The sequence below is a fragment of the Chenopodium quinoa genome, unplaced genomic scaffold (genome assembly GCF_001683475.1).
Source record: "Chenopodium quinoa cultivar QQ74 unplaced genomic scaffold, ASM168347v1, whole genome shotgun sequence".
Classification (NCBI taxonomy): Eukaryota; Viridiplantae; Streptophyta; class Magnoliopsida; order Caryophyllales; family Amaranthaceae; genus Chenopodium; species Chenopodium quinoa.
Genome location: NW_018744790.1, coordinates 910570 through 936897, shown reverse-complemented (window position 1 = coordinate 936897; position 26328 = coordinate 910570). Strand labels below are relative to the sequence as shown.

At 42.7% G+C, this 26328-nt stretch overlaps 1 protein-coding gene across 1 annotated transcript; it reads right to left on the bottom strand.

Moving 5' to 3' along the window:
* Positions 1-6234: 6234 nt before the first annotated feature.
* On the bottom strand, positions 6235-7179 carry LOC110703859 (uncharacterized protein K02A2.6-like). Its single transcript, XM_021881636.1, has one exon. The coding sequence runs from the start codon at positions 7177-7179 to the stop codon at positions 6235-6237; it is 945 nt and encodes a 314-aa protein (XP_021737328.1).
* Between the last annotated feature and the right edge of the window lie 19149 nt (positions 7180-26328).

The window sequence follows — 26328 nt, the reverse complement described above, 5'->3', positions numbered from 1 at the left end:
TATTAGCTCTCTTACCCTTCCTTTCCTCGGTATCATCTCTCAATCTGTTTCTGTAAGGTCTTCCAATCCCTCTCTTTATTTCAGGTGGAATTTATCTAAGGCACATTGAAATCGGTCCATTGTTGGATTTGGTATGAAATTAATCCCATTCGCATATACTGCCTTGTATCTCTAGACAAAAAACCACTCATCAACAAATGTATGAAAGCTAAGCTTTGCATCTAATATATCCCTTATTCCATGTCTGCATGGAATTCCTGAAATTTGTAATTGACCACAAGCACCTGAAATTTGTAATTGACCACAAGCACATGTGTGGTTGTTTAAGCTAACAGGAAGATAGGACTTTCCCTCAAACACTTCAAACTCACCAGTAGAAGACAGATAAGAATGGCAAGTTCTTGAGTTCTAACAAAGTTTTTGAACCCTTTGCACTATGTTTGGACATAAATCAGTCCTATTCCATTCCTCACAGTTTTGTCTTCTTGAAGCCAATCTTGTTTCGGGTATTTATTGGATTTCCTTGGATACTGGTCACGCTCTCCTAGCAACGAGACGGTTGGACCTGCAAAACAACGAATATCCCGGTTATCGGAATATTCGCCTCCGACGATCAAGTCAGTGATCGGAAACGGAAAAGGCTAGAGAGAGAAAGTAGAGAGAAGTTGGAGCTATTAATGCTCTGTTTCTTGTAATGTCTTAATCCACCTCTCCCATCATAAATGATTGGGGTATTTATAGGGGTGGAACTCGTGCCCCTTTCTAGGGTTTGTACCCTAAAATTGCGTGACGTGATTGACTGCGCAATCAGAGAATGCCACGTGTTGCTTTGGGGGCGCCGCTTTGCGGCTTTCAATGATATCTCTTGGGATTTGGGCCCTGATGTAATTAGGCCTCTTTTGCGTGCTGATGTTAGGGGTCATATATGCCCTAAACACATGGCATCTTCCTGTAACGACACGTGTCACCCTCTAAATGGGCCACGTGTTGCTACAAGATTGGCCTGAACCCTTCAACGCTTTTAGACTGGACGCGTGGCATCTTCCCATAGTGACATGTGTCACCCTCTAACTGGGCCACGTGTCGCTACGGGACTGGTCCACGTGTACGGGGTATTTTTACCCTCAACATTTTCCCCTCAGAGGGGGTGGCTCGTACGCTTTCAGGCCGCCTCCTCTAATCCTAAATAGCCTTGATGCGTACGAGTGCATTAGGGTTTTGACAGATGACTTTTGTCCGCCTGAAAATTTAGAGCGAACGCCCATCTTTGCAGATGGCGCGGACAACGGTAGGCCGTCTCGTTTTTGGAATTTCGGTCGTCTTACTATTGCGGAGGGAGCTTTAGCTCCGTTTTCTTATCAGTTTATTTTCGGATGTGCCGTTATTAGGCGTCCTTTGCCCCTTCAAATTCTAGGTTAAATTTTCAAATTATAACCGTTCAACTTTTTAGGCGGGAAAGATGAATTTACCATTTAACCCCCATAAATTTTGCCTATATATACAAAGGGTTTGACCTCATTTTCACACTTTGGAACTTTGCATTTTCTAGAGAGAAGTCCGAGCTTTTAGAGAGAGAAAGTGCCTTTTTCTTTGAATCTTCATGAGCTCCGCCGTTCCTTTGAGTTTTCCGGGCACATTCTTTGAGTTTTCCGGTCAACCTTCAAGACTTTTCAAGTTTTCTACACGTATAGAGGTAGACCGCTTGTTTTCTTTTCCTTTACTTGCATTTTTATTTCTTTATTCTTCATTTTTTAAATATGGCTCAACACTCGGCTTCGTCCGTTTCTCCTCATGAGGCCGGCCGTTCGCCTGGGACTGAGGAGTCTAGAGTGGACGAAGACGAGTTGTCTCCTTTAAGGAGTGAGTCCATTTCTAGTGCGTACCAACTCACTTCCACCTATTCTTCTTTGTCCCTGCAGTCGGACATGGCAAGAGCAATGCAGACGCATGATCGTCATGCGGCCAGAAACCCAGACGGTAGTCTGGTGCACCCTAGGCCTCCTTATAACTCTAACAACACGGACTTAGAAACTCCTTCCACCACTCCTACGACTGCTTCCATGGGCACTCACTGCTCGGCCGTGGAAGTAACCTCCTCCTTTGAAGAGCGCCAAAGAACTCAGGGCGCTTCGGCCGCGGGGGGAACGTCCGAGCGAACTCCGGGATTAAGGTTCCCCCAATATGCCAACTCGGTCATCGATGGGGCTGAGTTGCTACTCTGTGAAGGACCTCCTTCCTCTTCTCGGGCGGACGCTGATCCTTCCGTCCCCACTCCTTTGGAACTCTATCTCCGATATAGCAGGTCGGACAGGCCAAGGACTGGGGTCTCAATTAATGAACCGTCCGACCAGCCTCCTCGTAGAGCTCCTCTTACTGGGAGACAGGCGGCCAATGCCAAAGACAAAGGCAAAAGGCCCCTAATTCATGAAGACATTACCTCTTCCTGGGGCGGCCGTAGCTCTAGAAGCCACAGCTCAGCAGAGGCAGCCGATTTGGACAGAGTGTTGTCTTATGAGTTTGGGAGTGCTCCTCAACAAGAGGAGGAAGAGGTCGAGAAAGCGGTCGAGGGCGAAGCGGTGGCGGCCGAGGGCGAAGCGCTGGCCGCCGAGGGCGAGGCGGCTACCGAGGAGGATGTTGCCAACATTGAAAACTTCAAAGATCCGTTCGCCTGTACGGTGGGTAGCACGGCCTTGGGCTACCTAAATTACAAATTCGAAACATACAAGGCATTCCTCCATCTTGGGGAGGGATTTGAGATTCAGCCTCCAAGGAAGTCACACGTTGTGGCTGCTTGGGAGGAAGAGAGGCCACGTCAAAGGTCTTTCAGTGTTTATAGGGCGGCCTTAGACACCGGACTGCGCTTCCCTCTCCACCCCTTTGTCCGCACCATCCTGGACGAATACGACATTGCTCTCTTCCAGCTGATCCCGAACAGCTGGTTGAACATTTTTGGGTACTTGGTGACGTGCATCTGCAAAGGCTTCAAGCCGGACTTTGCAGTCTTCTGTGAGATGCACTCACTAACTAAGCTGGACGCGGATACGGACGGCTGGTTCATTCTGAGCTCCACCAGGGACTACATGATGGTGGTTGACCGCGTCTCCAAATGGCGCGACTGGAAGCACCGATTCTACCGCATCAAGACCAAAGATGTTGAATTTAACTTGCGGATGAATCGGTTTAATGCTGAACCAATTTAGCTTGGACGTGGGGACCTCAAGCCTGATAAGCCACCTGTCCACCCCAGCCAGGAGCACCAGCTTGAATACTTCAAAGTCAAGAGGGTGAAGAGGAACGGCAAAACTGAGCGCGTTCCAAGTAACTGGATCCCTTTATCCAGCTGGCTTCGGGATCCCACGTTCATGTCCGCCTACGGCCTGTAACAGAACTTGCCCCAAGGTGGACGCATGGACATATATTTTTGCACATACATAAGTTATTTGAAATTGAAGGATTTTCTAACACTTCTTCTTTTTCTTTTACAGCTGAGGCGTACAAGATGTGGACTCAGAGCAGAAAGAGGAAGTGAATATGTCGGAGATTGACTTGGCCCGCTACAAGGCTCGTCGGAAGCTGTACGAGCAATCTAAAGAAGTAAGTATATTCTTTTCACCTCCTTTTCTTCTTTTCGTCCGTGCTGGGATGCTTGGAAGGTCCTCCTTTCTGGGTTCGCACGGACGTATCCCTGCGTCCGGGTTGGTATTACGGAAGAGATCTCCTTCCTAGCTAGACACGGCCAATCAATTGTATTATCTTGCTCACTTTTCGCTAACTTTTGCCTCTTCAGCTGTCAACTCCGACCCCTAGGTCCAAGCGGAAGCAGTCGTCCCCTGCCTCCAAGACGGACAAGGACGGGAGGGCGTCCAAGCAAAGGAAGACGGTCTCATCTAAGACCACTTCCACCACTGCGGCCAAGACCACGTCGCGGACTGTCTCCAATCAGTCCAAAGGAGAACAACCCCGACTGAGTGATAGCGGGGCCTCCAAGTCCATGGATCCGGCCGCCACACCGGTTCATGATAAGTCCGAGAAATCGGACAGTAGGGGTAAGTCGACCCCGACAAAACCGACCGGGCCAGAAGTGACTCCGCCCGTACAAAGAGTCAACGAATCTGATTGGCTTGAAGCCTTTCAGTCGGCAGGCGACCAACCTGGCCGGACGGGTGAAGAAGAGGAAGAGCCTACGCCGCCTCCGTCTTTCATCTTCAACCCCCTCAACGCCCCAAGCTTCTCCGACGGTCAGTTCGAGTTCTCTTGCTTCTTCCTCTTGTTTTTTTTTTTTGACTGAGCTTAAATTAAACTCTTTGCGTCCGCGTGTAGATATTACGGAGGAGCTACAGATGAAGCTGCCTGGCCAGTCCCTTACTGGGGCGGACAGAAGGCCATGCGGGAAGCCATGGCCCGGGCCGTCTCTGCTGAGCAGCGAGATAAGCTGCGGGGAATTCATGAGGGCTTCCTCGGTCCAATGATCAACTGCAGCGCTGAGGTAACTTTTTCAACCCTCATACTTAGCCAATTTCTTTGTTCTCTGATCCACTAACCCGTTTTCTCTTATGCGCATCTTTTCCTGCGACTGACCGCCTTCTTTGAATGGAAGGACAAAGAAAACGAAAAGTTGAAGCGTGCCTGGGAGAAGGTCCAAAAGGCCCAGGATGCTGTTACTGGGGATACGGTCGTCCAGCGCCGATATTTTGAGACCTAGATCAATGCGTTGTCCGACAAGGCAACGCGGCAGGCAGAAGATCTGGTGAAACTGGTTAAGGCCCTCGAACAAGAGACCTTAGCCAGGGAAACCATGAGGCAGGAGAGGGATCAGGCCCTCTTGGACGGCCAGCGCTGGAAAGAAGGGTTCGAGGCCTCAGAAAAGCTCAAAAGTGAGGTGGCCTTGGCCCAAAAATATTTAAAGGAGGCCCTGGACGAGGCGGGCGCACTTAAGGCCGAGGTGGAAACTTTGAAGAAGTCCGTTGAGGACTTAAATCTGCAGCTGAAGACACCTCGGGCCCCTAGTGCAGACGAGGTCGTCCGCATTGAACAGAACGCTGAGGACAGGCTGAAGAGCCACTTCTTCGAGGCGTTCGAGCTCATGGTGGACGAGGGAGAGGCGACCTTTTTTCAAGAGCGCTTCACTAAACGCCTCAAATTCGTCTACCTCAGGGAAGAAGCTAAGAAGCCTGGACAGCCTTCTCCTGAGCTGGACGCCACACCAACAACCTCAAAGGATGAGGAAAATGAAGAAGTGGCGGCCAGCAATGACGGTGAAGTGGAGAGCAAGGAGGCGCCAGCTGAGGACGCGTCCCTTGGCGCTTCTCAAGATCCCGTCCAAGTCCAGGATCCAGCTCCAACCCTAGCCGCCCCTTAATTTCAGCTCCTTCTTTCTTTTTGGTCAATTTCTATTATTATTATTATTTTTTATTTGCCGCCTTTTTGAGCGGTTTTCTGTAAGACATTTTGCCGCCTTTTGAGCGGTCTTTTTATTAATTCAAGTTTTCTATTTTGCTTCATACTTTGCAATCTTTATATTTAACATGTTTTTGCCCTTTTCGTACGCGTACTTATTTACACGTTTTTGTATCTTCGTACAATGGGGGGTATGCCCCTTTTTTCGGCGTTCACCTAGTCCATATTTTGAGCGGTTTGATTGACTTGGTAGAATTTATACCTTGGGGGGTATGACTAATAGTAAGTTAATCAAATCATAGTAATGATTGCCCTTGGACTAGGTGATACGCCGAATCAACACATTATCCGGCCGTTTGATTGGCTTTATGTGAGTTGTCCGTTGAAACTATCGTTCGGACGCACCCAAAAAATTTCAAGTATTATCTTAACTTAAAATTTCTAAGTTTGGCTGGGCTAGAATGCCTAGGTATGCCCTTGCCCCATTAGAGGGGTTTCATAGGGTACCTTTCCTTTTCCGTCCGTCTTAGTGATTTAATCAGGGACGGACGTATACATGTGACTTAAGGTCAAGTCACTCGTTCATATTTTGTTTTATTTTATTTTGCGACTGGGTTGCTGTGTTGCAAGCAACCTAGTTACAAATTTCACGCGGTGTTTCTGTGTAGACTACGATAGTGCAAATAAGCATAAATAGAATGGAAAATAATATAACAATGTTTGACTTTTCATTAATTTGTCAAAATTACATTGTTGTGGCCGTACGTCTTTAATTATATTACTCGGTCAACAGACCTAGCAGTATATACAGCTTTTTGGCTAAGTACTACAGAAAACTTAAACATTATATTTCTTCAAATTATCAGTGTTCCATGTCCGCGGAATAGGTCGGTCGTTCATGGCTTCGAGACGGTAAGTTTCATCTCGAACTTCTTCCCTGATTCGATACGACCCTTCCCAGTTTGGGGTCAACTTTCCATCTTCATTTGCTCGGCCCACAGCCTCCATTTTCCTTAGGACCAAATCTCCCAATTTTAGCGGCCGCTTTGACACTCGGCGATTGTATGCCCTTGTCATCCTTAGGCGATAAATTTTGTGTCTTAGCGCCGCATTGCCCCTAGCTTCAGGGAGGAAGTCTAAGGCGGTCTTCATGACTTCCCAATTAGCCACTTCATCATATAGCATCACTCTAAGAGTGGGCTCATACATCTCAATTGGGAGGACGGCCTCAGCACCATACACCAAAAAGAATGGAGTTTCCCCTGTGGAGCTCTTGGCCATTGTTCGTATGGACCATAATACATTGACCAACTCATCAGCCCATAGGCCGCCTGCCTTTTCAAGCTTGCGCTTGATACCATTGGAGATCAACTTGTTGTATGCTTCTACTTGGCCGTTGGCTTGTGGTCGGCCGACCGAAGCAAAGCAATGAGCTATGCCCCGACCTTCCAACCATTCCTTGAGTTGAGGTGTTTCAAATTGGGGTCCATTGTCGGACACCATAGACTGAGGAACGCCAAAACGTGTAATGATACTCTTCCATATGAAGGCTGAAACATCCGTCCACTTGATGCCCCTTACAGCCTCGGCCTCCACCCACTTTGTGAAGTAGTCTACTGCCATAAACACATAACGCCTTTGACCAGATGCTGGCGTGTACGGTCCTAAAATATCCATCCCCCGTTTGGCAAAGAGGAGCGGACTACTGATGGCCGACAGACTGTTGGCGGGGCAGTGGATCAAGGTTGCAAATCTCTGGCATTTGTCACATTTTTTCACCATTTTCATGGCGTCCGACTTTAAGCTCGGCTAGTAGTATCCTAGATGGGCAGCCTTTTCAGCCAAGGCTCGTCCTCCAATTTGAGAGCCGCACTGCCCCTGGTGAAGATCGTCCAGGACATCATGCCCTTTCTCAGGAGTAATACACTTCAGGTATGGCTTCACAAATGCCTTTTTAAACAACTCCCCCTGCTTTATTTCGAACCAGGCCGCTCTCTTCTTCACCAGCCAGCTCTGTTTAGGATAGGGCGGGAGTAATCCATCCTTTGGATAAGATATGATCCCGTCCATCCAAGTGGAGCTTCTATCAATGATATGTAATACTCCTTCTTTCCTTTACCTCCCAAAATACTGACCTGGGGGGGTATCACATGATGCTGAGGATGCTAATTTAGAGAGGGCGTCCGCCTGATGATTAGACGAATGAGGAACTTGTTGTAGAGTAAAATGATCTAGGCCCTTAGCCTCCTCCTTGACAATTTTCAGGTATTTCATCATAGCCGTCTCCCTTGCCTCGAAGTCTCCATTCACCTGGCCGACTACAAGTAGGGAGTTCGAGCTTACATCAATTTTTGTATCTCCTGCCGCCTTACACATTCTAAGGCCGGCCAGGAGGGCTTCATACTCGGCCTCATTATTGGAGGCTTGAAACTGAAATCTCAGAGCATAATAAAACTTATCTCCCTCAGGAGACTGACATATGACACCTGCACCACACCCGGTAGCTGTTGCACTACCATCCACGAACACCTTCCAGACCTGGTCTCCGGCTGGCTGCAGATCCGGCCGAGTCATCTCAGCTAAAAAATCAGCAAAGGCTTGTCCCTTGAATGCTTTTCTCGGCTTAAACGCAATGTAAAAGCCTCTCATTTCCAAGGCCTACTTGAGCATACGACCACTTGCTTCTAAGGTTGAGAATGGCTTCTTCAGAGGTTGGTCTGTGTAGACCACAATTGAATATGCCAAGAAGTATGGCCGCATGTAGGGAATATTTTCAAGCATTAACCTCTAGCTTGAACCCCACTGTTATCATACACTAAAGTACGGTGGCGTCCAAAAGGGAAGAAGATAGAGCAAAAGAGTCGCCAACAAGTTTTAGGAACTTGTAAATCGTTCACAAGCTGAAGGTTAAACCCCTTAACGATCTAAGAGATCGTCAACTCCATAAGGTCTTGAACCAAATAAGGGTTCGGGGATGAAGGTACAAATCCAACCTAAAAGAGATTGAACCTGCCCTAATAATAGGCCTCTACTTTATTCTGATCGTATTCATGTGCGCTTTCTGACTAACATGCAATCAATAGGATTAACCCTAAACATGTTTATCTATGTTGGTTGAATTTAATGCACAAATAAACTGTTATTGGCGATCACTTGAATTATAATCATATTAACCCTAACAAGATTATTAATTATCTTATTAAGCGTGATTACAAGTACCAATTCCCTTTAAACATGCATAAAAGGTGTGATCAAGCAATAACAATAAATATATATCAAGCAACATAATAAATCATCATCAAAATAATTATAACAATCATAATTAAAAATAATCATCATAATAATTATAACAATTATAATCATAAATCATAAAGTATAATCATAATAATAATCATCATAATAACAATCATATTAATAATAATAATAATCATGTTAAAGCATAGCAAGATCCTAGGCATGATACTAACAAGATTAATAACAAACCCTAGCATGTCACTAAGCTATAAAAATCAAAACTTTAACCCTGACATGATACTTACAATCATAAATATTAGGAAGAACATAGGAAGCATCACAGGAATCATAATAAACATATTTGATATTAAAGCTACCCTAGACATGATACTAGGAATTTATAATAACAATCTAAACATGATTTCTACATCATAACATCAATAAAAACCATTAAAGTACTTACTTTGATGCCTCGTACCTCTTTCTAATAACAAAATACACACGTTAGTAACTTCAAGGAAAATATAAAATCAAAACAATTAAATTAAATAATTGAAATAGAGATTTGGGACCAAACCCTCAGAAATTAAACCTTTCACGTCTAGGGCGAAAGCAACTTCGAATATGGCTAGGTGTTTCTAGATCTAATGAATCCGGAATTTTGTATGTAAAAGCTAGTTTAGAAAAAAAAGAGAGAGAATTGATGAATGAAAACTGGTTGTAGGTGAATGAAAACGGAGTTTTTACGAAGTTATTTATAGAGAAAATCAGCCAAAAAGATAAAATTATCAAAACAGAATCTGGCGCACAAAAAAACAGAACCAGCGCCAACGCTGGCTGTTGGCGCCAGGCGCTACAGGCGTTTGGCGCTGATCTGGAAATTTACGCGTTTTCTTAAAATCAGATAAAATTGCCGTACAGGAAGATAAAATCGTATTTTTCCTCAAAAATGCTCTTTGATTTTAATTAAAACTCTAAAAAGTCAACAAAAGTCAATTTATCAATGCTAATTGAATTAGGAATGAAATGAACCTCCTAGAAGAATCTAAAAGACTAAAACCATTCCTAATTGCATTAGGAATGATAAATCTATACTAGGCCCTCCCATAGATCATTGGGCCGCATATAAGGCTCAAAACGGGCTCAGTTTAGTAAATTGGCCATAACTTCCTCAATATTCATCGGAATTGGGCTTATAATATATCGTTGGAAAGCTCTTGTCAAGCCCCATCCAACTAAACTACTATTGGACCCATATCATGGACCAACCAAACTGGATTGACTGTTTTCTTAAAATAAGTTTTTAAAAACAGAGAGAAGAGAAAATAAATTAAAACTATCCGCAACACTAAACTTTCCACACTTTCACTTCATTCGATTATGATTCGACGTGAAAGGTTCTCATCACCGGGTTTGGTTTCGAGGAGATACAAATGGGTGTCTACAGAAGCCCCCACTTTGACTGAGTTTGGAGAAACGCAAGTTTCAAAAACAAAAGTCAAAGTATCGATAGGGACGGAGAATGATTCAGAACGTTCTGCGATCCTAAATCACTCTTGTAACGCCGATACCTACAAAACTAGCATTAGTCAAACAGATAAGAGAGTTAAGAAACGCGTATCTTGCACCGTCGAGCACACGTCTCTGAAGTAACCGATTTGTTGCTGCTTTACTGTTGTTTTGATTACCTCTTGCCAAGAGAATGCCATCCCGCTTGAAAACTGCTACGCTTGTAACTGCTTCCAATTTAGAAGATTTCTTCGCTTGAAACGATCCTCTCCCGCTATAATAATATTCCACGTCCAAGGGAATACTATCTAAGATTGCTTCGCTTGAAACAATCCCCATCCGCATTGATAATATTCCACGTCCAAGGGAATACCATCGAAGATAATTTCGCTTGAAACCACCTTCATCCGCATTGATAATATTCCACGTCCAAGGGAATATTACTGAAGATAATTTCGCTTGAAATCACCTTCATCCGCATAATGACCATCTTCCATGTCTAAGGGAACATGGTCGAAGACAACTTCGCTTGAAATTACCTTCAGTTGTTTGTGAAAACTCTCTGCAAGCTAGGGAATACTGCCGAAGATATCCTCACTTGAAGCTATCCTCATTTGTTGCAATAATTTTCCAAAGGAAATTACCGAAGATCTCCGCTTGTCGATCTTTAAAAGCTCGCTTGAACTTTGCTCCCCCTATGCCTGTACGTCGGCGCTTTTGTTGCTTTTGAACCTGTATGTCCGTGCCTTTTGCGAATGAACCACTATGTCCGTGCCTTTTGTTAATGAGCCAATGCTTAGGCGCTTTAAGCTAAGTGAGACGATCTTTCATCAGGTCGATCACTTTGTGCAATCAAGCCGATTACTAAAAATCATGTCAAATTGCTTAGAGGGGCTAACTGCGTACCAAGGAACCCAAAATATGTCGCAAAGAAGTAGAACAACCCTACTGTGTGTCTGGGTGTTCTAGCGCCGCTAAAAAAGAATCAGCGCCACACAAATAGACTTAGCGCTAGGATTGGCGCCAGGCGCCAAGCCTGATTTTTGACGCCAAAGCCTAGCGCTTGGCGCCAGCATGGGGTTTTCCTTAAATACCCCTTTCTTTTTCATTTTGCTGTTTACTCGTCACGTAAGTTGCTCGAAAAACTGGAAAACTTCATTTGCTTCGTTCTTGCTCGTTTCTCAATCAAATTCACTCAAATTTGTTGCAAATCAAAGCTCCTTTCATCCATTTTCCCGATCTATGTAAGTTTTCTTCAAACTCACACCGGTTTTATGAATTTTGCACATGTTTATTCACGAATTTCTTGAAAATTCGATATTTATAATGCGTAATTCACTTTGTTTATCAAATTTTATGTCATGAAATTGCTTGATTATGTTTATATATTGCCTTGGGAGTAATTTGAGACTTGTTTGACTCAATTTGGTGAAGAAATGAGCAATTTTCCATTGTTGGACCTCTTGTGGTCGAAAAGAACAATGTGACTCGTTCTTGATGTTTTTGCTAGCAATTCTTGTCCAATTTGTCACAATAATTACTATAGTATTGCAAAAAATTGTTTGATTGCTTGAAAAATTCCGTATATGCTCAATTTTAATTTATGCTCTGTTTTAGTAGTGCGTACTCTGTTTTTTGCGAATATAGTATCATGCGGATAGGCGAACCTTAGATACTATGATAATTCTGCACAATGTAGCATGGCTAGACAGCGAGGCTCTGGTTCACGGTCCTGAGACACTCGACGGGAGCACGAGCCCGTGGAGGACGACACCACACCATCCACTTCGCTTGGTCGACTCCCCGAGTGGGATGAGCGGACCCTGTTCTTTTCCCCCGTCCACCATATTTCTGAGAGGGTGAGACGGGGCATCACTGTCGGGAGGACGCGTTGTCACGATTCCGGCTGTGATGGCTTGGGCGATTTGTACAAGATGTACATCGCCAGGGACGTTGTGACGAGACTCTTATGGGAGTCTTGCGGTCTTGCTGCGTTGTTTGAGACCTCCGAGGCGATGGTAGCCTCCAGCGGGGGTCACCGCGTAGTACGTGCTCTGGTGGAGTTCTTCTGGGACACCACCAACACTTTCCACTTCCTTGGGGTGAGATGATGGTCACTCCTACCGGCTTCAGTCTCATCACAAGACTGGAGTTTAGCTCTGTGCCACTGCCGTTCGACAGTGGGATCGACGTCTTTTCTCCCGAGATCGAGGAGCTGTTGGGGCCGATTACCATTCGGGCCCGAGCTGAGGTCGAGACATCTCAGTTCAGCACTAGGGGGATTCGCCGCTCGACTCTGGCAGCGGCTTTCGATGATGATGCGACCACCCGAGAGCAGCGGGTGCGCATCTTTGCGCTTATTTTGTTGTTAAGGACGTTCTCCCCTAACAAGGGTAGTAGGGCGCTGCTTTACTACCTTCCTGTTGTCCGCGATCTACACCGGATCGGGACTTATGATTGGGCCAGCTTGGCCTACGCTGACTTCATTCGTGCACTGAGGGACTCGTGTCGATACCGGTCCTTTGGGACGAATGTTGCTCTTTCCGCCTTTTGGAGGGTCGTAGAGGTAAACATTATTCCCTATAAAGTTTAGCTCTACATTTTAGCTAGCACTTGCTTATAATTTTAACTCCTTGTAGATCTGGTTCTACGAGTACTTCTCTTCTGCTACGCCGGCGAGACCGTCGCCGCGCGGATTTCCAGTGAGTGCTTCTTGGGGAAGCCGCCGTGTGGGGATGTCCACTACATATGTCCGAGACTGGATCATCGCGGTACGATTTTTTCTTATTTTCCTTTTTGTGATGCTTTAGGTAGACTCTCGCCTGATTGATGCTCTTTGCAGGGACCTGAGGTGGTGTACCGGCCGTGGGTCGGCTTGGCAGTCCCTGGGTTAGCCGCACAATACTCTACTGAGCGTCGCTATTTCTTGGGGACTTATGGAGCGATCGCATACCTGGGAGAGAGGGTTGCTGATATGTCCATTTTATATAGTAATTTACCCCATCCCTTGGTCATAATTAGTAGTGTTTTTGGCTCTTTCGAGCCACTTTTATTACTAATTTGTGTTTTCTAGTGTTTTTTTCGTAGTTTTAGTTGTATTTTACAGGAAATTGCACTTTTGGAGCATTTTCCCGGGTTTTATGGATCGACTACGGAAGCTAGAAGGACACGGCCACTTTCGAAGCCCAGGATCGATGAGAGCCGATGATTAAGGGCTCGGTATAAGATACCGAGGTTATTGGATCGTTTAATCAATATCCGATGAGGAAACTTAGATCGGGCGCGTGTTTTTCTCAGAGATAGATTTTTTTTTTAATTTTTGTTTTAGGGAATGTTTAAGTACGAGATTTGTACGTAATTTTTGATTACCTTCTTTCTTAGACTTTCTCTCTCTACTTAGGATATTTCTCTCTCTTAAATTCTCTCTCAACTTTTGTTCTTAATTATTTTCCATTAATCTAGATTTCTTTTGGTAACAATTTCTTCTCTTTTAATTTTAGCTATTTTACTTACTTCCTTGATTATGCTTTGCTTTAATTATTTGATTTGTTTAGTTATGATGATGCTTGAGTAGTTTTATTTATAGGGTTTATGGGGATCTAATAAATGATACGAAGGGGTAATTTTGTGATTGTTAATTATCAATGCTTGGTTAATTTCCTATTGATTGATTTAATGCTATGCAATTAGGTTTGGCCAGATTTAATTGTATGAGTTTAGCAATATTAATTCGAGATTCGACAGATGAGAATTGATATTTAGGCTTAGTTTCAGTAGGCGGACTAATTTATAAATGGTTAAGTCGAGATTCGACAGATGAGATTTAATACCGGTAAATTTACTCTGTGATTATAATACGTAGCGAAAGCCCTTTATAATCTGATTAACCAATGCTTGATGATTGCTTATTATGATTTGCCCTGGAATATTGTTTATTAGTGAACCTATGCCCTAGGTCTTTTAATATTTGATTTTCCCCTACTTTATTTCTTTCGACCTTATTCTCCGTAGTATAGAATTTATTCACAATAATATTGGTTACTTAGATAATTTAGATTATAATAATTAATTAGGAGTAAAAAGACTTGTTTCCCTGTGGAGTTCGACCCTACTTCCCTATCTACTTTAGTTAGAGGACTTAGGTAATTAGTTTTGATTAGGGGATACGACTTTACCCTGTCAGTACCGGCTGAGGATGTGGGGGTAAGATTTTTCAGCTTTTACTTTCCGTTAAGTAGCCCCCAAGTAATGCTTTACTGACTTGGTTTTTTGCTTTATCAGGACAATACTGCTGAGTTCGTGCCACCCCGTATGTCCATCCATTACCAGGGGACATTCGGGCCGATCGAGGAGATGATCCCTCCGGCTCCCGAGGACGAGCGCTTCGTAGAGCGGTCGATTCCTCGCCGCTAGACTCGGGTAAGCTTAGTTATTTGCAATTTTTGTCAATATATAATATGCATGTTTACTGACTTATTTCTTTGACAGTTTTCGCGCGAGGTGGTTTCAGCGATGGCGCGATGTATAGATGCCTTTCGGAGCAAGCTCGTCCAGATGAGGAATGCGGCTACCTGCCGTCGGGATGATGCCGTCTAGGAGGTAATCTTTCTTTCACGTGTTTTGCATTACCGCTTTGATTTTTGCCTTGTTTCTGATTTTAATTCTTTTCTGCAGGGTCAGCCTATTGCTTCTCATACCCACATGAGACCTAAGGCGCGGAGGGATCCGGCGAGGTCTAGCTCGAGACGTCGCCGCACTACGTCAGGGGGTAGAGGCGGTCGCTCTAAGGCTGCCCGTGCCAATGTGGCGGAGGGCTCGGGTTCTTCCTCTGAGGGTGCTCATGCTGCACCGGCAGGCTAGGGAGAGGCTACCTCGGCTCTTAGGGGTTGTGGGATGTACGAGGTCGGCCCGTCATCGCAGCAGCCTCTACAGCCTCAGCCTCAGCCTCAGGTTGATCTCGGGTGGAGTGGACCCACGTTGAGCTTTCCTCCTCCTGCGTAGACTGGAGCTGGAGCCGGAACTGGTGGAGAGGTTATACCTCGTACGGCGCAGTTTTACGAGATGATGGGCGTACGCCCCCCAGCGCCGTAGTTTGTTACTGTGCTTTTTTTTTTATTTTGACTTGTATAGAACTTTGCCTTTTAGTTAGACTCATTAGACATATTTTGTATATACATACTTATTATGAGTTTATTTTATTTATCATGTTTTATTTTTTCATTTTTTATTATTGTTATTATTATGTGCATGTTTGTGTGTGCAAGAAAAAGTATGACAAGTAATTTTGCGCAAAAATTCCAACATTTTTATTATTGATGGAGGGTATCCGACTTTCTCCCCCGAAAAGAAAAATGAAAAAAGGAAAAGTCAAATAAAAGCTTGGGTTTATAAAAACTTTGGAAATTAACCTAAATAAAATCCAAAAAAGAATAATATAATAATATAATAGCTATATTAATTAAAAGAAGAATAAAAAGATGCTTTAGAAAAAGATAAGGGAGCCGTAAAGTCATTAGTAGACTCAAATTAAGGTAAAAACGCGGTTTTAGAAAGCGCGCATGACATGGCATGACGTGGCTGATTGGCGCCAGCTGGCGCCACGCAATTGGATGTAGCATCAGGCGCTTCACTTGGCGTGCGGCGCCAAGCTTTGGCGTCTGGCGCCAATCGCGACGTTTAGCGCCAATTAGCGCTGTCTCCGTATTCTACCCCGATTAAAACAGCTCCTAAATCGTGCATAAATAGCCCCATGCCCAGCCGATTCTTTTCATAATTTCAGCAAATAAAATAATTCTTGGCCTTAGAAAAATAATATCATGTCTCTAGTCACCAAAACTTTTACCCAATACACCCATGAATGGTGTCGGTCTCTTAATGCCAAAGAAAGAAAAGAATTAGATTTGTTTCACTTGGGGGGAATTTATGGTATCAAAGGGGTAGATCTTGACTTAGATTTCATTCATACCGCTCTAGAATATTAGAATGTTGATACTCATTGCTTTAGAATAGGGTATGATGAAATTAGCCCTTTGCCGGAGGAATTTGTTGCTATTTTAGGTTTCCCTGCAATAGACCTCATAGTAATCCCTAGAATAGATGCATATTATTACAAGGATTTTAAACGCTTCTTCAATTTAAAAGAAAGGGATTTATCAAAAATTGTAGATGGCAACATAGTTAATTTGAAAGAATTTGCTCGCCATTATTTTGATAAACCTCTTTCTGAATCTTTTCATATTTATAGAAGAAGGGCTTTCTTATTTTGCATGCTTAATCAATTTTTTCTTAGTAGTGGTAAAAATAATGAGGGTCAATCAATTATAACCACCATACTAGAACAAATTGAATCAGGGAGAAATCCAATGCCATTGTTAGTTGGAGAGACTATGATTGGTCTTGATGAATTGAAAAGGAACCCAAAAGCACCTTTTCGAGGCTCTCCAATTTTATTACAGGTAGAAAAATAATATTTTTAATTATAGCTAGAAATCAAAAAATATATTTTTGTATAGTAATAATAATTTATTTGCATTGCAATTTTTTTTACAGATGTGGCTAATGGAGAGGCTAGAATTAATTAGCCCTCCGGACAACATTGAGAAGTACACTCCGAATTGCTTCGTGAGGAGGAAGAAACACTTCTCTAAAATGGGGCGCCATGAGTGGAGAAGGGTCTTTGAATCTCGTAACTTTTCTATCAAGTGGGTTATCCCGTGGTGGAAAATAGAAAGGATGGTTGGTGTTAACAAGCAACCTTTCTGCCGTCTTCCAAGTTTGTCACGCATGACTTATTACTATCCCTGTAGGGTAAAAAGACAATACAACTTGCTTCAGAATATTCCTTCCGGAGATCTTCGTCCTCCCTACGAGTACCCTGTCTCCCAAGAAGTAGATAGATTTGATGCTTATTGGAGTGCTAGACCTTTATGGGAAGTAATTACCCAAAAGGTTCCTCCTTCCTTGCCCAATGATGTGAAGAAGTGTTTGCTGAGGAAACCTTCAAAGGACTTGAAGAAAGATCAGGGTAAAACTGATGTGAAGAGTCGTCTAGGTGACAGGGTGATTCCTGCCAAGGAACGCTTAGGTGAAAGAGTTGAATTCAAAACACCTGCAATGCCTAGGAGGAAAAGTACTACAAAAGATAAGGGAAAAAGGAAAGCTGACACCACAGATAAAAAGTTTTGGGTAGAAAAGAAGCATGGAGTCCTAGCTGAAGGGGAAACTATCTACTCTAAGATTGAATGTAGGTCCTCTAAAGGATGCCTACTAGCTAAGGTTATGGATGAGGAAGAGGAAGCAGAAAAAAATTGGAAAAGGGCTAGAAAAGAAAGGAAAGATTAGGAGCATTGCTTAATTTCCAATTACTAGACTTAGTTTATATTTTTTATTTAAAGTTAATTTATTTCAGCTTTATTAAAATTCCATCAATAATGTAATTTTATTTTATTAATGAAATTTCAGCTTTTAATTAACTATTTACTTTAAATATATTTTATTAAAGCAATGAAAACCGAAAAAAATTAATTTTCCAGAAATACTCCGAGTACGGAAGTCGAAAATTTTCCGAAAAACACCGAAATATGCCCAGAATTTAACTGTGAATTGGTGCCGCTTATTTGCAACTGGCGTCGGCCACTGCAGTCTGGCGCCAGGCGCCAGTGCCGTCGGCTGGCGCTGATGGTCCTTGTCTGGCGCCAGAGTTTTCTCTGCGACGCCGTTATTTCGCCGATCTTCTGTCGAATTTTTAATTAATTCTGGGATGCGAGGTTTTCGAAAAATAAAGTGGCCGCACCTGTAAAGGGTTGCCTACGTATTCTTTCTTAAGGAATCAGGCCAAACGTAGCTCTCTTGAGTATCCTACACAAGTAATTATGGGTAGTACTTCTTAAGTTGGTCAAGATTTGTCATGTTCGAGAACTCATTGCCATCCATATCAGTTAGTTTTGCTGCACCTCCTGACAGGATTGTTTTGACAATGTAGGGTCTAGACCAATTAGGTCTAAATTTTCCCCTTGGATCTAAAACATTTTTCCTTAATGCTTTTAACACCAAGTCTCCTACTTTGATGTTTCTTGTCTTGACCTTCTTATTAAAATGCCTAGCCATACGAGTTTGATAACACTGAGTGTGATGTAGAGCTTCTAGTCGTTTTTCATCGAGTAAAATTAGCTCTTCATATCTTGCCCTAGTCCATTCAACTTCATCGAGTTTGCTCTCTAACGTGATACGTAGAGATAGAATTTCTAGTTCGACAGGTTGTACAACATCCATTCCATATACTAAGGAAAATGACGTATTTCCTGTTGATGTACGAATTGACGTGCGGTAACCCCACAATGCAAAGTGAAGTTTGTCAGGCCAATCTTTATAATTTTCCGTCATTTTCTCGATGATAGTCTTTAGGTTTTTATTAGCTGCCTCGACTGCTCCATTTGCTTGAGGTCTGTAAGGGGAAGAATGATGATGTTGAATGCTATATTTTTGTAACAATTCTTCACATTCGGCTTGAAAGTGAGTTCCATTGTCACTTATCATTTCATGTGGGACTCCATATCGACAAATAATATTCCTCTCGATAAAGAGTGCTACATGTTTTGCAGTGAGTTTAGCGTATGATTGCGCTTCGACCCACTTTGTGAAGTAATCAATTGCTACTAGTATATATTCATGGCCTCCTATTCCTGGGGGAGTGATCTTGCCGATGATGTCAATTCCCCACGTAGAGAATGGCCATGGCGACGTATAGGTGTAGAGTAAGGATGGAGGAACATGTTGTAAATTGGCATTGATTTGGCACTTAGGGCATCTTTTTACATATTGATGGCAATCCCTATTCATTGTAGTCCAATAATATCCTTCTCGCATTATTTTTTTGGACTAACATTTTGCCATTTATATGAGTGCCACAGATTCCTTCGTGGACTATTCTCATTGCTCTTTGTGCATCCTTTTTTCCTACACATAGGAGAGCTCGACCCTTAGGTACCCTTTTATGTAACTCGTTGTCTATGAGTACATATTGGGAAGCCAAGAGTCTTAATGCTCGTTTTGCTCTTTTGTCAGCATGGGGAGGGTATTCTCCTTTGGTGACGTAATTGAGTATATCCGTGTACCATGGTTCTTCTTCTTCTTCTTCTTCGTCTTGGAGTAATTCGTCGTCTTCTATAGCCTGGATGTATGCTGGTTTGTGCCTTTTCTCTATAGTTAGAGGCATTTGCTCGATTTCCGTGGGAATCCTAACCATCGAGGCTAGTCTTGCCAAGGCATCAGCAAATTGATTTTCTTCCCTAGGTAGATATGTGTATTCTACCTTCTCTAATTGATCGGTAAGAGTTTCCAGATAGGTTTGGTAAGGGGCTAGAATTTCGCTCCTTACTTTCCACCTTTTAGATATTTGGTTGATGATCAAAGAAGAGTCTCCGAATATCCTTAACTTTTTTACTCCCAATGCCAAAGCTGTTTCAAGGCCTACCACGCATGCTTCATATTCAGCAGCATTGTTGGTAAAGTCAAAATCAAGCTTTATGGAGATTGGAACATACTCTTCTTTAGGTGATACTAGTAATACTCCAACGCCAAATCCCTTTTGGTTTGAGGCTCCATCGAAGTATAAGGTCCAGGTATCATCTTCAGTGACCATTAAGTCTTCATCTGGAAATTCATTGTCTTGTATTGGCGTCGAGTCTTCTATTGGGAAGTCTGCTAGAAAGTCTGACACCACGGATCCTTTGATAGCTTTTTATGGCATAAACCTTACATCCAACTGGGCTAGATTGACTATCCATCTCGATATGCGTCCATTGAGTGTAGATTTCTCAAATAGATACTTGAGTGGATCTAATCGGGAGACTACGAAGACGGTATGCACTAGCATGTAATGTCTTAACTTGGTCGTGGCCCACACCAAGGCGAGGCACAACTTCTCGAGTGGCGTATAGCGTGTTTGGTATTCGAGCATCTTTTTTCTTAGATAGTAGATTGCGTTTTCTTTGCCTTCTACTTCTTGTGCTAACATGGCTCCCATTGTCTCTTTGGTAACCGTCAAATATAACCTAAGAGGTATTCCGGGAAGTGCTGGTGCTAATACGGGAGGATTTGCGAGATAAGCTTTGATATTTTCAAAGGATTTTTTACACTCATCATCCCATATCATTGGTACATTCTTCTTGAGATTTTTGAAGATTGGTTCACATATTGTCGTCAATTTTGATATGAACCTACTTATGTATTGCAACCGGCCAATAAATCCTCGAATCTGTTTCTCAGTCTTGGGCGGTGGCATTGACATGATTGCTTTAATCTTGGTTGGGTCTATCTCTATTCCTTGAGAGCTTATGACATAACCCAAAAGCTTGCCTGAGGTAACTCCAAAAGCACACTTACATGGATTCAACCTCATATTATATTTTCTTAGCCTTTTGAAGAATTTCCTTAAGGCTACTTGATGGCCTGGACGGTCTTTTGATTTCACAATCATGTCTTCGATACATACCTTGAATTCTTTATGCATCATGTCATGGAGTAAGGCAGTTGCTGCGCGTTGGTAAGTAGCACCCGCGTTTTTCAACCCGAATGGCATTACCGTGTAGCAGTAAGTGCCCCATGGTGTTATAAAAGTTATTTTCTCCATGTCTTCTTCTGCCATGAGAATCTGGTTGTAACCTGCGTACCCATCCATGAACGAGAGGAGAGCGTGTTTTGCCGTGTTATATACCAGAATATTTATGTGTGGCAAAGGGAAGTCGTCCTTTGGACTTGCCTTATTTAGATCTCGATAGTCGACACACATTCTTACCCTTCCGTCTTTCTTTGGAACTAGGACGATGTTGGCGACCCATTCGGGGTATTTGGATACCTTGATGAAACCTGCAGTTATTTGTTTTTGTACTTCTTCTTTTATTTTAAGAGCTACGTCGGGTTTCATTCGACGTAACTTTTGTTTTACGGGTTTCATTCCTGGAATTAGTGGTATAGTGTGTTGAGCTATTTCTCTATTAATGCCTGGCATATCCTCGTATGACCATGCAAATACATCGATAAATTCTTTAAGTAAGTTAATTAAATCGGTTCTTTCTTGTTCATTTAGTGTTAATCCGATTTTAACTTCTCTTTTATTGGTTGAATCATTTGAGATATAAACCGTTTTAGTTTCTTTAATCACCGGTGTTTTCTTTTCGAGTGTTTCCATTGCTTTAATAAGTTCTTTGTCTTTTTCATTGTTAGTTAAGCAATGCTCGTCATCTTTGGTTAGAGAAGAACACAAGAAATAAGGAGAAGAAAAAATATTATTATACTCTGAGATCATTACATCAAAGAGTGATATGTCCTCAGGGACTTGATCACTAACTATTCTAGGAGAAGAAATAGGAAGGGAAGGTGCTACTACTAAAGACCTAGAAGACTCTGTAGGGAGAGACTCCGACTCAGACTCTGACTCAGACGACTCTTCAAACATTGGTCCTTGCCCTGTTGTGATGGATATTTTTCTTCCGCTTGGAGTAGTCACCTTGATAATCTTGCGCCACCCTTGTAGTGATCCTTCAACTGGAGTGATTAGCTTCGAGGGATCAAAGCTTTCGCTTTGTAGGACTGTTTGAATGAGCGAGGAGTTGTCTGCTCTGTAAGTTGGCTCATTCTTTTCTCGCCCAAATAGTAATCCCATGACGTTAAAGTCAAAGCATGGGGGTGTTTTCTCCTTATGGACAGGAGTTGGGATTTCATCTGTGAAATAACAATCCAAGAAAATCTCGAATCCCGGTCGCCTTATGCCGTTTACAACAAATGGCTCGAGAAATTCATGACATGGATAGTCTTCTCCTTCTTTTATAAATTGACCATTAAGTGTAAGAGGGTACTGATCCATTGGGATTGCTTTCTTTTGAATGCGAGCGTCTCTACGTGCCTTTGACTTTTCCTGGGCTCTGTTGAGATCTTTTCGAGTCGGTTCGAAACCAAGTCCGAAAGTGTCTAACTTAGGGAGGCCAGTTGACTCCAGCGACTTTGCTATTCCTTTCTTCTTTCCTAGGGTCATCCCAGGGAAATATCCTTGTTTCTTCAGCATAGCATTTACAATCATGTTGGAATGGGGGTCATGGCAAAGAGGGGTCCTTTCATCCTCCTGGATTAAGGAGACTTCTTCGTTAAAGCCCCATAAGTCTTCATCATCCTTGTCGTGCTCCACATTAATGATTGGATTTTCTATAGACTTGATCCTCATAGGCGAAGCATCGATGATGATAGGAATTCCCCCAACTATAGCTTTTACTTGTTGGTGGAGAGATGAGGGGACGACCTTTAGGTCATGAAACCAAGGGCGCCCCAACAGTAAATTGAACGAAGCTTTAATGTCTACAACTTGGAAAGTAGTAGCATGTTTTATTGCTCCTGCTGTTACGTTTAGGGTAATTTTACCAAGAGCTTGACATCGAGTGTTGTCGTAGGCCCTTATTCCTTGTGTAGACGGAGTTAAATCTTCATCCCTTATGCCTAGCATCCTCGCAGTTCTAAGTGGACAGACGTTGATGGCCGATCCATTGTCTACAAGAGTCATAGGAACATTCATTCTCTTGCAAACTACTGTGAGGTTTAATGCCTTGTAATGTTTGTCACCTTCTGGAGGTAAATCCTTGTTAGAAAATGTGATCAAATTAATTGGACTAGGAAGATCACTTGTGAGGAAGTTGGCTAACCCCTTAGGAGTAGTGTCAGAATCTATCCCTATTTTGTCCAAGGCATTCATCACAACCAATCTATGTTCTCGAGATGTCGCCAAAAGTTTCCATACGTTCATCTCAACTTTTGTCTTCTTAAACTGCTTAACAATATCATTGTCTTCAATGATAGGTATGGGAACTTGTTGTGTGGTTGGCATAGGTTGCGTTGAAACGGGAGGTTGCATTCTCCCGGATCTTGTGAGGACGTCTATCGATGAGTCTTCTTTAGCCCAAAAGTCATCCATGGTGTACGACACAGAAGGTGGAGATCCTACTATGTCTTTTAAATAGACATCTTCTTCATCACTGTCCCAAACTCCATTAATGGTTGCATCGTCTTCTTGTGGAACTTGGACTAGTTTCTTTTCATCAATCATTTTCTGAACCAAATCCTTGAATTTGAAACAATTTTCGATAGTGTGACCCCTTGATTGATGATACTGATAGTAATACCTATCTGTCCTTTTCAATGATTCGAATGGTCTTGGTTCGAGAGGTTTGATCTTACCACTCTCGGAGAGCATTTTGAACATTTGTGCATATGGGATCCCAATTGGAGTGTAAATTCTATTACTCTTCTTGGGTTTTTCAGTGACTTGTAAAGGAAAACGCTTTGCCTCATAAGTCGTTCTCATGGGTGTGAATTCTCTCTTGGGTTCATCTTTCAGGAGTGGAACCTCGTCATATTTCTTTTGAAGTTCTTTTACAGCTTTGAGAGTTTCACGTAGCAAGCGCGACCCTTCCTTCATAGACAGTGTGAGTGATTGTATGTCTTCTTTATTTACCGGTTCTGGAAGGCTATCCATGGCATCGAAGAATATCTTCTCGTCTTCTTCAATGGCATGGGTTTCTTTGACAGGTTTAATGAGAAACGAGGGGTCAACCTCGTTTTCCTCATCAGAGATAGTCAAGGCATGAGCAAGAGGTGCATTATCAATGCTTGGCTTCTTACTGGCAGGGGGCAATGGCAGCTTGCTGTTATCGATTAAGTCTTGGATGGCTTCCTTAAGCATCCAACAATTTTCGGTGAGATGGCCCCTACCTTGGTGATACTTACAGTGTGCATTGGGGTTCCAATTAGCCGACCTCTTTTCGACTGGTGGGTCTCCAAATGGTCCAATAGGAGTTATAAGACCTTTTGCATTTAATCGATCAAATGCGGTGTCATAACTCATGCCAATAGGAGTAAAGTTTCTCCTAAATGGTTTCTTTTGTCCTTGATGGTTCATAGCAAGGACTTCACCTAAATTAAAAGTGCTAACGTTGTTTGAGTGGGTGGTTTTGGAAGAAGAAGGATTGTCGTTCTTCTTTCCTTTCCAGCCACTGTTGGAGTTATTGTTGGCAGCCTTTAACTTAGCCAGGTCGTCTTCAATATTGATCCCAATTTCGTAGACGCCCTTGAAAATATGGAGATTATTTTGATACTTGAGATGTTTGGAATACTTTTCTTGAAGGTTTTTGATGAACAACCTTACAGACTCTTTTTCACTTGGCACCTCGATCATCTTAGCTGAGGTTTCTCTCCATTTGTTGAAGAAAGAGGTGAAGCCGTCGTTCTCTTTCTGCTTGAGGATTTCAAGTTCCCTATGGTCAGTCTCAACTTGAATGTTTCACTTGTATCTATCAACGAAAGCGTTTGCTATGGACTCCCAGGTAGAGGTCTTTTCTTTCTCGAGAGAAAAGAACCCTTGTTGGCAAACGGTCTCGAGAGATAGTGAGAACAGAGAGAGGAAAACCTTCTTATCGATACCCTTAATACTCATTATCGTTTCGAATGCTCTTAAATGAAAATAAGTATTATCAGTTGATCTGAATTTCGGGATGTCATTGGCATTGAACTTCTGCGGAAGAAGATCTTTGTCCACTGAGACCCCTTGTGAAGCAAGCCCTTGAAACTTGTAGTCGCTAGATAGCTTGCTTAGACTCTCTTGCATGAGGTCCATCTGTTGTTGTTTCACAGGATCATCAACTTTAAGTGTGAGGAGCTTCATTGTTTCAATCATGGTAACCAGTTGGTTCCTAAGCTCATTGACTTCTTCTTGTGTTCCCATTATGGTCTTAGATTTCCTCTTACGAGCTATGGGTTTGTCGAAAAGTTGGACTTGTACGAAGAGGTTGTCTTTGATTAACCGTCCTTCTTTTCTTGACCACGCGCTGTAATTTAAACCATTTTGCGTTTTAATTACTTGACTCAACGACTTGACTTTACGGTTTTTAAAAGAGAAAATAAAAAATGGGTGCATATTTTTGACAAAAATAATGTACATATTTTTAGGGAACTAATTATAGTTTTTAAATTGGAGGATTAATATCCGACTTACCCCCCTAAAAAAAATGACGGAAAAAACGCGCATGCAAGACTCCTTTAGACATGGTCAAAGTGTGTGTATTGGTGTGTGCGTTGAGTGTAAGTGACATGTTTGGACTCTTGTTTAAGACCATGGGACTTAGTGCCTAAACTCGATTAATGACTCAACTAAGTACTATTGACAGCGAAAATTAACCGAATTAATTAGCAAACTGGTTAATTAGACACTAGGTGATGACTCGACCAATAATCCGAACTGTCGGCAAAACGACAGGACTGGCGTCGCACTGTGTAGCGTAGCGCCAGACGACAAAGCTGTCGCCAGGTGCTACACTCCACAGAGTGGCGCTACAGTCCAGACTTTGGCGCCAATTCTGGAGCTTCAATCTGGGATTGTTTTCGGTGTTAATAATCATTAGGGGTATGCCTAAAGTCGTACTAGGTCAATTCTGATTAAAATATTAGACTTTATTGACTCAAATTAATTAACTAATTAGGCAAAATTTCTTGAAGTCATTAATTTATTTAATCTCAACACAAGTCAAACAAACGGTTAAGAAAACATAGAGTATATGCACAACAAATAATGCACAATTAGTCAAGTAGGCACAATATGATGCAATGAGTTTGCAACCTAACCATGGCTCTAGTTCTCTAAAGTTCAGGATATGGTTTAGTCAATAGAGGGTCAATGGTTAATTGTCCGGATGCACCGCGCGGAAGCCTAACCGTGAAGGGTTGGCGCGAGTGGATGGGACACCGCGAGTTTTAGAAAAAACTCGCTTCCATGGTTTGGTGAATTCAACATTCTTGGATGTACCCTTTGTTGCTCAGAGCGTTCAATCAGGTAGATGGAGCATGAATTCCCAGAGGGTTATGTCCATATGTAGAACACATATGGGTTTTAGAAAAGTGAGAAAAAATTTAATCAGGAAGTAGGATCGAGCAAACAATACGAAAAACTGGTCGAAATTAGAACGCATATTTCTGGCTCGGTATTAGAAGAATTTGGCGCCAGCAAACAGAGACTGGCGCCAGATTTTAGTTGTAGCGCCTGGCGCCAATGCTGGCGTCTGGCGCTACAGTTAAAAATCTGGCGCCAATGCTCTAGCCCCTGGCGCTAATTCCTACATGCCACAACATCTTTCTGTGCTCGATAAAATTTTC